The following is a 17,555-nucleotide window of genomic DNA, read 5'->3' on the forward strand; positions in this document are numbered from 1 at the left end:
CCAACATATTTTACAATGTTTGTAGATATTTGCAAAGAAATGAATCTAGATTGGAAACAAAATCTAGTAGGTCAATTTTATAATGGAGCAGCATCTTTGAGAGATGGTTACAATGGGCTCCAATCGATCGTAAAAACGTATAATCCATCAGCAACTTATGTTTGGTGTTGGGCACATAAAGTTAGTAGTAGTTGATGCAGTAAGTAGTTGTGTAGAAACAAGGGATTTGTTTGAAAATTTAGAAACATTGTACGATTATGTAGGAAGCACAAGCAGTAAAAAAACAAGGTGGTTTATACTCTGATTATCAAAAAATGAGATACCCCGGCAAATTCCTTCGAAAGTTAAAAAAAAGTTTCAACTATCAGATGGCTTCACATTCAAGTGCACTCCACTCTTGATATATATAATGCACTTATAAACTTGTTATATTACTTACAAACCGACTCTTCATCTGATCGTGTTTTTAGTGAAAAAGCAAAAAGCTTACTAGATTATTTATTATCTGAGAGATTTATATTAACAGGGTTAACGTTTACAAGAATATTTGATTTAGTTAATACACTAAGCAAATTTTTACAACTAAAAAATGTAGGTATTTTAAATGACGTCTCTTATGTTAATTTTGTTCTCGAAAAAACTCAAGAACTTAGAAATGAAACACAATTTAAAATAATTATTAATGAAAAAAAACAAATTTTTTAACTTCCAAATCTAACGGTTTTTACATGATACTTCTTACAGAAATTCGCACGAGATGTATAAAAAAAATGCCAGGTAAAATGACATCAGATGATCAACTTGTAATCAGTCCTATAGATAATTTTAAAATAAAAACGTGTAATGCTGTTATAGACATTGTTTGCTCGCAAGTAACTGAGAGATTCTACATTCCACACCTTTATTTAAAAATATATCATTATTCCAAAATAAAAACGATTTAAAGAAGTAGCAAAACCAAATAATTTAAGACTTCCTACTGATGCTTTTAATGCTTTTGAGGAGGTATATGGAAAGTTTGTATCTGCAGCGAATTTGAGACGAGAATATTTACAGTTTGCTAACACTTATTTTGAATTTGAAAAGTTTGTGATACTTGATACTTGAGTTAGTGATGACCAAAACACTGATGAAGACTAAGACTTGAGGAAGATAAAAAAACCATAAGATACAATAGTACGAATATTTGCAGATTTGTATTATATTTCTATTACTAAAATGGTATATAATATTATATATCAAATAGTAATTAAAATAGTGGCTACTTAATTACATAAAAAATATAAAACCTCGTCATATGTCACATAATATGTTAATATTGACATTACAATAATATTCCTTCAGAGTAGTATGCCTATATATTTGAATCCTTATCAACATATTATTGTTTCATACATGGTATATCCACGGCACACACATTACACCCTGTTTCATTTTTCAACTTTAAATATGTTTAAAAGTCCATAATGTACAATGCTTATTTATTCAATATAGAGAACAACGACTAAATGATTTTCACTACAAACGTTAATAAACATAAAAATATTTATTTTTGATATCACACAAAAAAAATGAATACAGGTGTGCAGTTAATATCCGAACATCAAGCATTTTATTAGCTGTCGCAGACATAATTATCAGCAGCATCATTAATAATTAAAATCATATTGGTATGATCATTTTTGTCAAACACGCGACTAGCAAACAGTGTTGTTAAATTTACTGACATGTCCGCGGAGTACATCGACTTTTGGTTCGTCCATTTATCGTGACTCGTCAGACTGTCATAACGATTGAATGACTTGACACTAAAATCACATCTCACATCAGTACGGTTTTCCACCCGTATGCGTCCGCTGGTGTCTGGTCAGATTGTTTTTTTGAGAGAACGACTTATCACACACGTCACATCGGTACGGTTTTTCACCTGTATGCGTCCGCTGGTGTCTGGTCAGATTGGTTTTTTGAGTAAACGCCATATCACACACGCCGCATACGTACGGTTTTTCACCTGTATGCGTCCGCTGATGACAGGTCAGACTGGTTTTTTGAGTAAACGCCATATCACACACGCCGCATAGGTACGGTTTTTCACCTGTATGCGTCCGCTGATGACAGGTCAGACTGGTTTTTTGAGTGAACGCCATATCACACACGCCGCATAGGTATGGTTTTTCACCTGTATGCGTCCGCTGGTGTCTGGTCAGACTGGTTTTTTGAGTGAACGCCATATCACACACGCCGCATAGGTATGGTTTTTCGCCTGTATGCATCCGCTGGTCTCTGGTCAGATTGTTTTTTTGAGTGAACGCCATATTTTGTCTTACAGAGAACGTCATATCACATACATCGCAGTGATCTGGTTTTTCACCCTTATGCGTCCGCTGGTGTACAGTCAGATGACAGCTAACATCAAATGACTTATCGCACATGTATTTTCTCAATTGTACTAAATAATTTAACAATTTTAGGTTGACTAATTAAGTTATTAATTATTATTGTATCTAGCTATATGCTAACTGGCACGAGAACGTGAGTATTTTAAATAACTTTTTTACAATTTAATGTACTGAGAATTATTAGATTAGTTGTCAACACAATGTTTCAAGCCAGTGTTGTGTTTATCTCCGTTTTAAGTAATTATATTGTAAACAAAATAAGTTTAAACTGATTTTATTATAATAAATCATTAAATCATACAATTTTTGTCATATAAATAATACATTTTATATAATGTATTGTTATTTATTGGCATGAACATATTATAATAATGATTGTTTCACTTAACGTTTTTTTCGGTAAATTGTTTTCTAAAAATCTGACGTCCGCTTTTAACAAGGACTTATAATTTTCCAGCTCTGTCGTTATTTAATCGATTTCTTCTTTTTGAATGAATCTATGAGTAAGTACTAAAACTACGCTCAGTTGCAGCAGAAGAGTAATTGGTGCTGTTAAAATTTTAATCGCAACTTTTGAGAGATCAATGCTTCTACGTAAAAGTTTCTACCAATCAATTGGCTCAATTTTATCTAAGTTATCCCATAAAAATGGTTTTGACCAAACACTATTATTTGACTGGTAGTTAGCCAATTCACACATAACGTCAAGATTCATGTTTTTTGGAACATTACATATATATATTCAATGTCATCAATATTCTGAAATCCAAATAAATTTTTTCCTCTAGTAACAAGGCCAAGAAAATAAGTTGCTAGATGAATATTTTTTTGAAATAAAGTCTTTTCTAGACAAGATATTTTCTTTTACAAGTAATGTTTCATCCCAACTTAGTGAAAATGTAAATAGTTGATATATAATAGTATTTTCAACATCATTTATAAGATTGGAATACCTTATGAATGATTGGTTTATTAGATTCCACAATGTGTATAGCATGTACAATTGGTGTAAGCATGCCAATCATTGCTGTGACTTTTTCCCAAAAAGAGTCATCAAGAAGAACATTTTTTATTTCTTTTATTTTTAAGTATCCGCAATATTATTGTCGATTGCAAGTGCTTGAAGAGGACCTTTATTTTTTGTTAGAATTTCCAGACAAAATAAAAAACTTCCATAACATGTTGTTAATGGAAGTTTTAAAGTAACATTAATATTTTGAAGAGTATGATAACGAGAGATTACTGTATGTTTTAATGTTCTATGCATTCTTTCAACTTTCAACATGCATGTTTGTATTTATTCCAGAATATATACGGTGACAATAAGCCCATGATAAAACACAATTTGCATAATTTCCTATAAAATAATTTGCAAGTTCTATTGTTACGTTATCATATTAATTATTAATGTTTGATACTTTGTGTATTTTGAAATAAATTCTTAGTTCTTCTTTTAATACATTAGCACACACGTCATTATGATATGAAGCTTCAAATTATTTCAGCTTGAGCTTTCAAATATTCAGCACTTGGTTCTTCTGTATCAGGTGGACTGATTATTGAAGAAAATGTGATTGCAATTTTTTCCATACTTGCTTGAATACCATAAATATCTGATAAAAAACCTATCTAATGCGGTTACAAATACTTCAACTTAAAATTTGTTTTCAATATCATGGAAAAATATCAATATCTGTTCATCTGAAATATCATAGTTAAAATGTTTTTTTCTTCGAACTTTTGAAGTTATTCTAAATTCTGTAGTTAAATTCAAAGTGGAAACTACTAATTAAGATTCCAGTAATAAATCATTCCAATAGTCTTTTATCTGTTGAATTTCTGAAGCTAATTGTTGAAAATACATCGAACTTTCATCTATGGAAAGTTTTTTGCTATGAAGAATTTTATTACGATCTTCAATACACTAAAGAACCTTGTACCAGTTGTTAACAATATAAATTCAAAGGAATGTAACCATGAAATTAGACTAACAGCTTCTGCATGATTATCTGTGGCTTGATTAATTTCATTTTTAACACGAACAAGTGAATTCAGAATACCCTGAATACCGGAATAATTTTTAGTTAATGGACGAACAGCATTTATTCTGGCACTCCATCTAGTAGTTGATATTGAATGTAGTGAAAGACCAACAGTTTCTTGAAGAATCTTCTATCTTTATGGAGTACAAGAAAAAAAGTTGTATAGCTTTTGAATGTTTGCAAAAAATGTTTTTACTTCTGGGCTGATTTTCATTGCATATACTCCACATAAATTTAAAGAGTGAGCACTATATGGTGAGAATAAAGCTTGAGGATACTTCTCTATTATTTTACTTTTCACGCCGTTGTATTTGCTAGATATATTTGCTGCATTATCATAACCTTGATTTCTGCATAGTATTAAATCTAAATTGCATTCAACTAAAATTTCTTCTATTTTGTTTGCGATATCAGCTCCTGTTTTTTTTTTATAGTCAACCATTGTTATATACAGCATTTTCAAAAACATTTCTTATAACGAATACCAATTATTCCTTGTGTGACACGTCGGAAGTATCGTCTACAATAATTGCATAATATTGACATATTTTTATTTCTTCAATAATTTTTTGTAGGACGTTTTTGGCACTAATTTCCAAAAACTCATTTTGACTGCGTAGAGATAGATAGTGAGCAGATAATTTTTTATCGCCATCTTTATATTCCTTAATAGTATCAAAGTGGTTTTTCATTGTTTTACTGTAATGACTAACCAATTTTGTAGTTGAAATAAAAAGACCACAGTCATCATAATCAATCATTGAGTGTGTGCTCTAAATGGTAAATTATTTTCAACTAAAAACAATGTGATATCTACTGATACACGAAGAAGTTTTCTCCATTTTTCTCTGTGTTAATAGAAACTTGTAAGTCTTTGTCGATCCCTTTTCTACCATTTATTGCTTCTACCAAGCCCTTCCATAATAAATATCTTTTTATGTGTTTCTTATTACCTTCGTGGTTATTGACCTTATCATAAAGCTTTCTCCAATTATTTCCAATACCATTTCTACAGAAACCCGACGGCTCAAATTCATTATCTCTTAAAAAAAAGACTACACGGAAAGCAAAACAAATCTTTTTTAGTGTACTCCATACAAGCCAATCGCGTTGTACTGTTTCTTTATTTGGTAAGGTTTTTTGGAAAAGTGAAATGGGAAAAGAGTGATTCTCATGTTCATCATCGGAAAACTTTGATGGCTTAGAAGGTGGAACAACTGCGGCTAAATAGTCGCAATCTGATTAACTAAGTTTTTTCCAAGTTGCTGGATTGTTACTTAATTTAAACACCAACATTTCGTCAAATTGATTGTTAGAATTAGCTTCAATAGTGCCTTTGGAACAAAATATATTGTTAATAACATTTTTATCAATTTTCTTTACATTTTTATTCTCGTTCATTTATACATATTCAACTATCTCATTATTTTATGTGTTAATAACGTTTTCAGTAATTTCTTTTGGATAAAGAACAATTGTATCATCAATTTGACCTTTTTTGGATTCTTCAACATGGATATTTAGTGCTTTTTCATTTTCTAATACCTGGAAGTCATCAATAGCACATTGTTGATCGTTTATGTTATTTTAAATTAAGTTCCTACTTGACATACACCAACCTAAATCATGTAAATTACGTTTTCTCTTTTCTTCTTTAAGTTTTGTATCATTTTTTGCCTTCCTCTTCGCAGCACCCGATAAATACACACGCTTCATTATTATTTTTTTATTATTAACAACTCTAATCATAAAAAAATAAGTAGTGTAAGTAAATTATATTAATTTAATTAATTTTGTTTTAAATAAATTATTAGAAATTAAAAAAAGTGATCGAATGCACAACGTTTAAAAATAAAAACTGTTGTTAATAATTTTTTTATATAATTCATAAATATTATAATTATATAAAGCTTGAAAAATAGTAAATAAATCTCTTATATTTATTTTTATATGTGTAACCGTATTAGGTATAATAACAATTTAAGTATTATTCTATAAGTATAGGTACATATAATGTACTGCTTAATGCCTCAATACTAAAATATACTACTAACTACTTTACTTACTTTAGAAATATTAAAAATTAATCAATTTAAATTAATAAATCATTTTAATAAAAATAAAAAATAATATGTACATATTTTAATCAATTATTACTTACTAATAGTGGTGTTAATGCTATTCGGCATTCGCTCTTTACTGTGCTGGTAATTAAAAAAATACTAATTAAATAATAATTGTATTTAGTATTCTGTGTAATGTGTTAGCCGAAGATAACTATGACATTTCTTTAAACAAAAAAAATAGATCAATATTTGGGAACATCGCCGACCAAAGATATAAACACCTTAAATCTTTTACCGACAATTAAAAAATTAAGAATTACTACTGAGTTTTTAATATTTATAATCATTACTCTTAAATAGGTATTATTCACTTATTTTTAGTATTATTATTTAATATTACCATCTACATAATTAAAATAGGTTTTCATTAAATTCAATACTCTGCTGTCAGGCAGCACTTCAGTAAAATGAATTTTTAGTATGGGTGAAACGACTATTACCAAGAAAAGGATAAGCATGAGCGATGAAAATTTTGAAAATATAATGTTTTTAAAATGCAATAAACATTTCTTTAATAAATGAAAATGACCTAGATTTAATCTACTGTATGTCTATATTACATTAATTACAAACCTTAAAAAAACCTTAAAAAACCAAAAGCATTTGAAAAGTATTTGAGTAGTATTTGAAATACTATACAGTTAGGGTGTTTGAGTAGTGTTTTAAATACTTGAAAAAATATATTTGTGTATTTACTTAAATACTTTTAAAAGTATCCTTTACGGCATTGTCTATTCTACAGTGTATTGGTTATGGGTTTTTGTCTAAAAATAACGCTTGCATCGTAGCGAATCGAGCCTCGTTATCGAAATCTACCCGCATTATACGGCGGCATAGGCAAACATAGGTGCGATAGAGGAAATTGTGTTGACTATTAGATAATAAAAGACATAACTTGACGAACAAAAATGACACGCTAGGGCTAAACGAATAGTTCGCGCGCAGACGCGATTATAATTCACCGCAAATGTCCGCTTAAAATTAAACAGCTAGTATTAAATGAAACTATTCACATTATGTAAAGCGAGCTTATAAAATCCGCCATCGTCCACGATCGATCGCGCATGCCTAATTTTAGACGAACATTCTCCCAAGACTGGCGACAGCTAAAACTACGTTGTTTTGAATGGATCTATTCACACAAATGTTCACTTAAACTAAAATTTTTTAGGCCAGATAATAAATATTTACAATTTTTTTTTATACTTAATAACAATTTAAATAAGTCCTAAAATAAATAAGTATTTGTAGTTTAAAAACAGTAAAAGCCATTTAACGAACATCGCCAATTAATAAGATTAAAAGCCTTAATGGATTTTAATCAATGTATATTTTGTATTATAACTTTTGCATAAATGCTGCAAGTCATAAAGTACTACACTATTAACACTACTACTATAATTTAACACTCAGTTACTCATTTTGGCAATATTTTAATATAATGTATAAATTATAATAAATTATAATTAAACATAGTTTGATTTACTTAATTACTTTAATATATTTAAAATATTAGTTTGAGTCTATAATTTAATTACCATCATCCAAACATACTCAGATAATAATTGTTTAATTTTAGACCTGTAATTAATTAATTAATTTTATTAGTTTAATGCGTGGCATGATAGATGGCGTTTTTGTATTGATATTTTTATTAAATTACGAGTGAAATTATTTACATGAATTCGTTCTTAATCCAAGACTTTAAATGTTAAGTACATGCTTAAAGTTTAGAAGGAAAAGTACTATCTTCTGCAATATACTGTTCAGTTAAATAATCGCAGTATTTAGTTAGCCTATCATAAATTGGATAAATTGGACATTCGGTCATTGTATCCTCAACAAAACAATCAGAAACTTCTTCTAGCTCTAAATAGTCTAAACGATATTAAATATTAAACTAGATATATCTTCTGTGTAACCAACTACCAAGTGCCAATAATTTATAACTAAACCACCATTGTAATCACTAACTAAACCAAATTTGTGTATGCTTCGCCATCAAAAATGCGTGAGGTGAAATCTACAATCGATTAAATTATTTGAAGGCCAAACTTTCGCTACAGCAATATGCAGGGCCGGCGAAAGCTATGGGTGACCTTGGCGACTGCCCAGGGCGCCAAACTGAAAATTATTTTTAATTCATTTATTATTAAAAATCTGCACAATTTAAAATATTCATTATCTAATGTCGTTTTAATTGAAGATACATCTGAAATTTTCTCATATTTGTATAGTGCACTAGTTTTAATATTAATTATAGTTATAACTTATAAGTACTTATCGAATTTAAAATTATTATTATTTTTAATTTATTTTATTTTTTTACGCAATGCGGCAATTTTATAAGTTAATAATCTTATTACAATATTATATGATTAGGTAATAAAGTTTAAAGTTATAATACAAAATACATGCCTACTATCATTTTATTTAAACTTACTAGAAAACTTATTTTTATTACTACTCAAACTAGGTGAGGAAGGGGTTAAGCACGCCAAAACATGGTTTCGCCCAGGGTGCCAATACTTCTAGCGCCGGCCCTGGGCCAATACGAGTATGTATTGACATTTCAAAATCAATTATTACTTTTTTCAGTAAAAAAGTTTGTCGATTCAATTAGGTACACTTATTGATAATTTGATTAAACACATATGCATAAGTTTCAGATATTTAAATATTTTACCGGACAACAAACAAGTAACCAATTGAATATAATTTTCATTTTCAGAGCCATGCATAATAAACATTCGAGCCAAAAATCGAGCACAGCATTTAAATGTTCCGTCAGCGTAAATTGAATCAACGTTACATAAAATTTTTAAATTTGTACATCTATAGATTTACGTTTACACGCCATAATTATAATTATTTGTCTATTAATTCCGTTTTCATTTGATGGTTCGTGGTCGTGTTGAATGCCGGAATCTCGAGCACTCGTCACCATTCCATCAGTCGTGTACATATATTCTAAACAATTACGTTTAATTTACAGCGCCGACGAATTGAACCAGTTGTAATATTTTCTAAACTATAATTATTCTTTTAGTTATTAAACGCAATAATTTTTTTCCTTCTTTTAATTTCTAAAAACACAGCCATTGTAAGTTTTAAGTAAAGTCTATTCAAATAAATTTATCTACTCGATTATAGTTGAGTTACTTATCTGCGAGTTGTCTGATATATTGGTGCGACTGCGGTATCTATGTAATTTTATCTCGAATTGTACCTATCAGTATATTTGGCGCAATTTTCTATTATAATTTATCTGATTTATCGTCGAAATTACAATGTATCATTTCATTTAGAATCTTGAGTTTCCTATATTTAAGCTGAATACATTTTGTTGTTGATTTTTCACACTCGTATCATACAACTCGTGAACAGTGATAACCAAAATGTTATTTCTTTTACGACGAATACCTATAATATTACTTTGGTCGAAAACAGATCCATTCGGTATTCAAGCTATTTACTCAATTATACCTATTTATATTTTCAGTCGTTCTAGATTTTTGAAGTCGTTACATGTAAACTTGTGATACCAAACCTATCGCTACACAACTCATTAATCGTTGTTTTATACTCGTTATAGCCATGCGGACGAACGCGCGAAATGTTTAAACATCACTTTTCTCATTTACAATTTTTCTTCACTTTGCTCAGCTACAGTCGAAGATCGTTTGAATTCGTAAACTTCAGTAAACATCTCATTATTCAATGCAATTTTTAAGGTAAAAATATTAGAATTAAATAAAATTGAATTCATTGAAATCATTGAAAACTCATTTTTTACACTCAAATTGTACACAGACAATTTTTGTAACATCACGAGTATAATAATAAAAATATTTAAAATTTATAAATTAAGTAAAAGATGTTATCTTATTATTTAGTAATAAAAATAATTATGTTTAATCAGTATTTTTTCACATACAATACATTTTTCTGCATATTTAAGACCTTATACGTGAATATTTTTAGAGCTACAAGTCACGAGCCTTGTGGTTATTATATTAATTAATATTATAGGTAAATATATCTTAAATTGTGTTAGTACGTATCAGGAATATTATCATTAATATTAAATAAATAATCTTAGATAATTTTATTATCCAAGGGCCTATGCGGTAAATTGTTTCCAGATACTGCTACAATCGTATAGTCACAGTGTATGTGCGCCGTGTGGACCTAAATTATTATTGTTGATAAAAAGTTTAGTGATTATCAATACTTACCTTGGAATAAAATATATCAAATTTATAACTTTTGGTATTTACAAACGAAAAATACTATATAAAGGGTATTATCGGTGTTGCAATTACTCATAGGGCAAAGCGGCCCGAAGCCCTGCTAAATAGATATTATAATATATACTATATGCCTATGGAATATAAAATATAATATATAGGTAGTAATAGCCTGTCTTGATTTGAAAAGTATAATACTTTTTACCTTGAGTCATAAAAATCCTAGTTCAGTACTAGTACTAGTAGTTAATTTATTTAAAAAAGAATTCTGCAATAGCTATTGAAGTTCCATAACTAATTAATTATACATAAATACATAATTGGTGTTACGGTATTTGTCAATACAATGTAATCAACTTTTAGTTAATTTTAGTTTAAACATTTTAGATAGTATTATGATTGTATATTTTTAAAACAGTAACAACTTTTTCACTTTTTTTATTATATAATTACCTGAGATTCTAATGTAACTATATTTTTGAACGCTTGGGCCGGGACACGAATTCTCTCAGTGGGGTCTAATACTCATATATATGTATGAAATTAAACTAAATAAAAATAAATAAAAAAATATCGTCTACATTTCACCAACGGATTAACAAAAAATGAAGATAATTGAAAAAAAATGAACGTTTACATAAAAAAAAAAAAAAAAAACCCAGTAATTATAAATTATATTTTTAAATATAGATTGCTATTTTAAAATCAAAAGTTAATAGTTTAGTTAGAGTACAAAGGTGAAACAATTAAAAGTTTTTTACAATTTTCGAAAATCATGTAGATATCTATCTAAAATGTTGAAAAGTCAAAATTTTTGGAAATAATGAGTGCTCAACGATAAAAGACTCACTATGTATATGGCGCATCCATTTAGTGTAATCTTATTTTTACAAATATTAGAGTTATGGCAACGACAGTTACACTTTACAGAAACTTTAAAACAAGCACATCGTTTTGATTCACATTGGCGTTTACAAATACAACTTAAAAAACCTTGTCCCCCAGAAATATGAAATATTTTAACAATTAATTACATTTTTATTTTGGCTGCTAAGATTTCTTCAATTATTGAACCTCATTTTTAGTAGGTGGTTTTTTTCCAGGTTTGTCTAAACGTAGTAAGCATTTAATTTTTCATAAAATTCAGAAAATGAATCGAATTCTATTTTATATAAAATAATTATTTTGTAATAAACGATAATATACGGCTCGCATCAAGTTAGAGAACGTACTGGCATTATATAAAAATAAAAATAAAAATGATATAATATTAAACTTTTGCAGAATGCCATAGTCGTATTACACTCATACAATTGATGCGATTATTTATCGATAACAGGTGTCGATAACATATTAGTAGTACACTAGTACAGTAGTTCTATAATACCTATTTAGTATCTTAATGCCTACAATTTAAAGGTACTAGATTCGTGTTATCGTATCAATGTTATTATTTCGATTTCACAAAAAGTTACCGATTGATGTAATTAATTTAAAATATTAGGTACACAAAGTGCAAAATAAGAGTTTCCATTTTATGAAATGGATAAAATATTTGTCCATTTCATGAAAAATACGATTACACTAAGTGGATTTGACATATATGTATACCTAAGTAATATGTTGATATTTCGGTTAAAAATTAAATCATTTAGATAGTTGGAAAATGTATCTTCAATACATCAATATTTCAATCAATTATTTTAAAATATATAATAACAAAATAAATTATTAGACTTTTTACACTTTTTACACTACAGTCGAGCGCACTTGTAATCAAGTAGTGGTAGTAGTAATAATAATAGTTTATTGTATTAGGTAGTAAGTAGTAGACAGTGACGGCTCTAAATGTACTTTAATGAACAATTTTAAAATAGCATCCCATTTCCCAATAGGTATTTTTATATTTTTGGAAGTTTTAGTCAAATTATATCAGACATAATATAGTCATATAAAAATCAATAACAGCAGTAATAACATAAAATTATTAACCATTAAAAAAAAAAAAAAATCATAATTTGATCTCAGTTTAGAAAAAATGTTTAAAGCAATAGATAATTATATAACCTAACCTAATCTCGCTCTCATGCACATTCATCGAGATATATCTATAGATATAGAAGATACATTTGCTAAAAATAAAAATCGAAAATTAGAATTCGTTTTACTAAATGTAATTATTATATATATATATATATATATATATATATATATATGTATTTTGTATAATATTTTGCACTAATGACTAATGTGTGGGTAATGTATGGCACTAATTTGAATAAATATATTATAAATTATTTAAAAAAAAATTGTGTGATGTTTATGCCCCCCCCCCCGGAATCAAACTCTAGAGCCGCCATCGCCACTGGTAGTAGAAGTAGTAGTAGTAGTAGTAATAGCATGTAAATACTGTGTAGTGATTATAGTATTGGTGATAGGTATTATGGTATAGTGTTCCTTAGCGCAACTACTTCGACCCGCGCGACCATCGACGATTATATATATTTATATATATATTTATTTATATACATATACAGGGTGTGTTTTTCAAGTTTTTAAGATTCACAAGATATTTTCCAATGTCAACTCTGGAATTTAGCTACATAATATAATATATATTTATTAAATATGTAATATTTGTATAATATTTTTATGTATCTATATTAATGGCCAAGTTTACAATGTAATTACCAATTTAATTTATTGTAGGTATTGTAATTATTTAAATACTTAATTTAATTTTTTACAGTAGGTATAAGAAATACGCATTTTAGCCGTCATCGCTCGCATAATTCCTATAACGTCATATCATGTTTTCTACCCTAAAATAATCGTACAAGCAAAATGTCAGGTGTTATAAAGATTATGAATTTATAGTATCTTGTGCCCACCTCAAAAATCATTTAAATATTTTACAAAGTCCGTTGACTTAAACAAATTGCAGCAAATAGTCAGCAAACGTCCGGACATCGATGCATAGAAAATAATATAAGAATATAATGAAAAATTTCTATTAAAAAGTCGGAATTCAAATGTTTCGGTCTTGAAAATGAAAATAAAATATACGATGCAAAGCCACACGGTACCTTCTATAGTTATATCTATATTATGTAACTAAGCTTTTTCAGACAAATTATAATTAAGTACAAATATTAATTTGGCTCCAAAAATATTTACACAAATAATATTATTTTAAGAGAAAAAAATTTGCTCAAATTCAAATTTCAATATTTTTTTTGTTACTTTGTAGCAATACTACAATCGAATAGTCCTAGAAAAATTACGATGAATTAATATAATATTATAACAATCGCTTTTAGAAAATATCGGTTTAAGAATGCCACGGAATTTAACAGACACCATCCTCTATATAAATTATAAATATAACGTCATAGTGTATCGAGGAGAACCGAAAGTTTTACATTACAATTATAATACGTTTGAATATGTCTAATTTGTGATACACCCTGTACAGTGTACATACTATATATATATGTGTGTGTGTAATTTATGTATATAAAAATGACGAGTATATAACATGTACGTTGTATCGTTGTAAGTATACATTACACCTATACATTATATATGTATAAGTATATATATATATATATATATATATATATATACTATCTATTTTAATATATATATATATATATATATATATTTGGTATATATAAACAGCGCATACACAACGCTGCCACGGCAGTCGTTTCGAGACTTGATCAATAAACCGCGTTTCGGGAACGGCCGCCCTTTTCCGCGAGTTTATTTTCGCGTGCCGCCCGAACGCCCGTAAATGTATAGGTATACTATATATAATATATTTACAAAGGTACTTGTACAATATTAAACATAGATGCTCGTAAACAATACTACATTCGTATTGTAGGTATTTAGATACAATTTTTAGACAAAAAAATCTTGCAAATTATAACAGTGGTCCTAACTCTCGACAAAAATTAAAAATCGAGTGTTTTCCTGAGCCCTAGAAAATTTTAAAATAATACTTTTTTTAAAAACCTAGTATTCGAAAAATTAAAAAAATTATATTATTTTTAAATTATTAAGTATAGGTACTAAAAATAATTTAAAGTTATAAAAATCAGTTAAAAATTGAGAAAAAATGAAATGTTATTTTAAATTTAATTAATTTTTAATAATAAATTAAGGTGTAATATAGCCTATAAAGTAAAACAAAGTATGGAATGTCTATAATTTTGAAACTAAATCTGAGCTTTGAAATCAGCTGATTGCACCATTGTTTTCAGTATAAAAAAAACTTTTATTTTTTCGTCATATTAAGAAAAAAACTAATATATAACATGTCTATAAAATATAGCTTAACCATTTAAAAAAATTATTATACAACTAAAATGATAGTACAAACATTTTTTGAAAATTTCAAGTATCTGCGGTTATTTGCATTTAAATTACAAGTTAAAACTAAATACAAAAATCGTTTAGAAAGAAATAGATGTTATCAGGTTAATATTCAATGTCATAACAATTTTAAAATTTTAAATAAAAAATTTAAATTTAATTTAAACGGTCACATCAAATTAATTTGACTTTCCAGTACAATTTTTATTTTTAATATAGGTTGTACAACATATAAATAACCTTATTATGATATTTTTCAAATCTTATAGGATTAAAAACAAAACATTTTATGAATTTTTAATTACAAAATAATTTATTAATTTCGCGATTTTATTAATGTCAAAATCATGACTTTAAACACTTAAAAACAATATTGTAACTATAGATTTTCGATATTTTTAATTGAAAAATGATGAACCTATGAGGAGCTTTGTATTACATTTTTAAGTATTTCTATCCAACGAATTATTTTTCAAACGACATTTATAAAAAAAAAAAATTAAAAAAGTTGAAAAATTCTTATGTCTATAAATAATTCAAAATTAGTTAAAATATTTTGAAAATTTGGTCGTAAACTCGTAAATATAAAATGATAATATAAATATTTGATGAAAAATTCGAGAATCTATGGCTATTTTTTCTTGAGTGTCATGAGCATTTTATCAACTACTTATCGTGATACATACTCGTAAACACAAAAATCATATTATTTATCATTATAAAATCAATAGATTCATTGCTTCTCTCAATAACTAGAATCTTTTAAACTTAAAAATGTATTTTCCATGAGGTACTAGTTAGTATGTTTCCAGTTAATTTTGTATTCAACACTATTATAATTTATAATCAATACGATTTGTTGTAAAAATTAAAAATATCATTATTATGTATTTATGTGTACTTTATGACGTCAAGACTAAAAATTTCAGTATTTTTTAAAAATAATCAAAAAAACAAAATTTGATAATATAAACGAATAAACTATTAAGAATAACGATTTTAGTTATTTTTTTTATAATCAAAAATTGTTTTTGTGGTTAATGATATTTTTACGTATACTTATTATTACCTATATTTTATATACACTATGGTATTTTTAAAATATTTTTATTCAAATTGAAAAATATTTTACTATAATGAATATTAGCGATTTATTAATTAATGTGTACTCAACAATAACGGACCTATTATAACCCCTATTATTTTAAATTAAAATTATAATTCAAAGAAACTATCATAATTTAACATTATAACAAATATAATGCAATTTCTGTTTTAATTTTACAGTGTGTTTTTCGATGTAGTTGTTAAAATGCTTCGATTTTCCATACTAAGGTTGTGTTTGGAAAAAATTGATATACCTAGTTTATACTTTGAAGAGGTTAAAATTCAAAATCCTCAATATTTTTTTCTGTAAGTTTCAAAAAAAAGAACTAAGAATTTTAAGGTAAACGGGCATTCAAATCCAAATGTTGACAAAATTGATTTTGTTATTAAATGTAACTTGAGAACAAATAGCCATAGCCATTTTTATTTGAGTTTTTCACCAAATATTTTTATTATAATTTTCTATTTTCTATTCTAATTTGCTTGGTTAAATTCTTGAAAATTAAATATTTTTAAAAATGTATGAATTTATAAGTGTTTAAAGTCAGAATTTTATCAAAATTCATAAAAATGTATGTATTTTTACCTAAGATTTGAAAAATCAATACACTGCTCTTTATACATTTTTCAGCCTACGTAAAAAAAAAAAAAATTCTACTGGAAAACCAAATCATTTTTATGAGCATTTTAAGTTTTATTTTACGACATTCGATTAGATACTTAAAATTTTCATTAAATAGTTATGATATATTTTTAAAAAATAAAAAATGTTCAACAAACACTATTTGATCTATTTATAAGCATTATAAATTTGCATTTTTTTAGTTTTTTTCCTATAAATTATTCACATATTAATAACACATATGGTTGTGGGTTTTATAATAATAAAGCCTAAGGGCATTTTAAAAAATCTAATAATGCATCCAGAAAAAAAGTATATAAAATCTATTGTTTTTTGTATACCTAGGATATAACTATATCTTTATTTATATGTTGACTTATAGATAATCTAGGACCTAGGTAAATTATTAAGCATGACCACTCAGTTCTTATATTTAAATTATGCATGCATTTTTTTTTAAATTTTAAGTGCAGTTAAAGAGGATATTTTTGAATAGATATTTATAGATTTTTCACACCATTTAAGGAGTATCCTTTGGTGATATCTACTTTGATTTTTTAATAGAGGACTTAATTTTAGCTATTTGTTTTAATGAAAACTAGGATCAGATAATTTTTCTTAAAATATTA

General features: G+C 27.0%; 1 protein-coding gene across 1 annotated transcript; it reads right to left on the bottom strand.

Moving 5' to 3' along the window:
• Nucleotides 1-1,826: 1,826 nt before the first annotated feature.
• LOC132926732 (endothelial zinc finger protein induced by tumor necrosis factor alpha-like) lies at nucleotides 1,827-2,432 on the bottom strand. The gene has a single exon (XM_060991125.1). The coding sequence runs from the start codon at nucleotides 2,430-2,432 to the stop codon at nucleotides 1,827-1,829; it is 606 nt and encodes a 201-aa protein (XP_060847108.1).
• Between the last annotated feature and the right edge of the window lie 15,123 nt (nucleotides 2,433-17,555).

Source organism: Rhopalosiphum padi, chromosome 3 (assembly GCF_020882245.1).
Source record: "Rhopalosiphum padi isolate XX-2018 chromosome 3, ASM2088224v1, whole genome shotgun sequence".
NCBI classification, from domain to species: domain Eukaryota; kingdom Metazoa; phylum Arthropoda; class Insecta; order Hemiptera; family Aphididae; genus Rhopalosiphum; species Rhopalosiphum padi.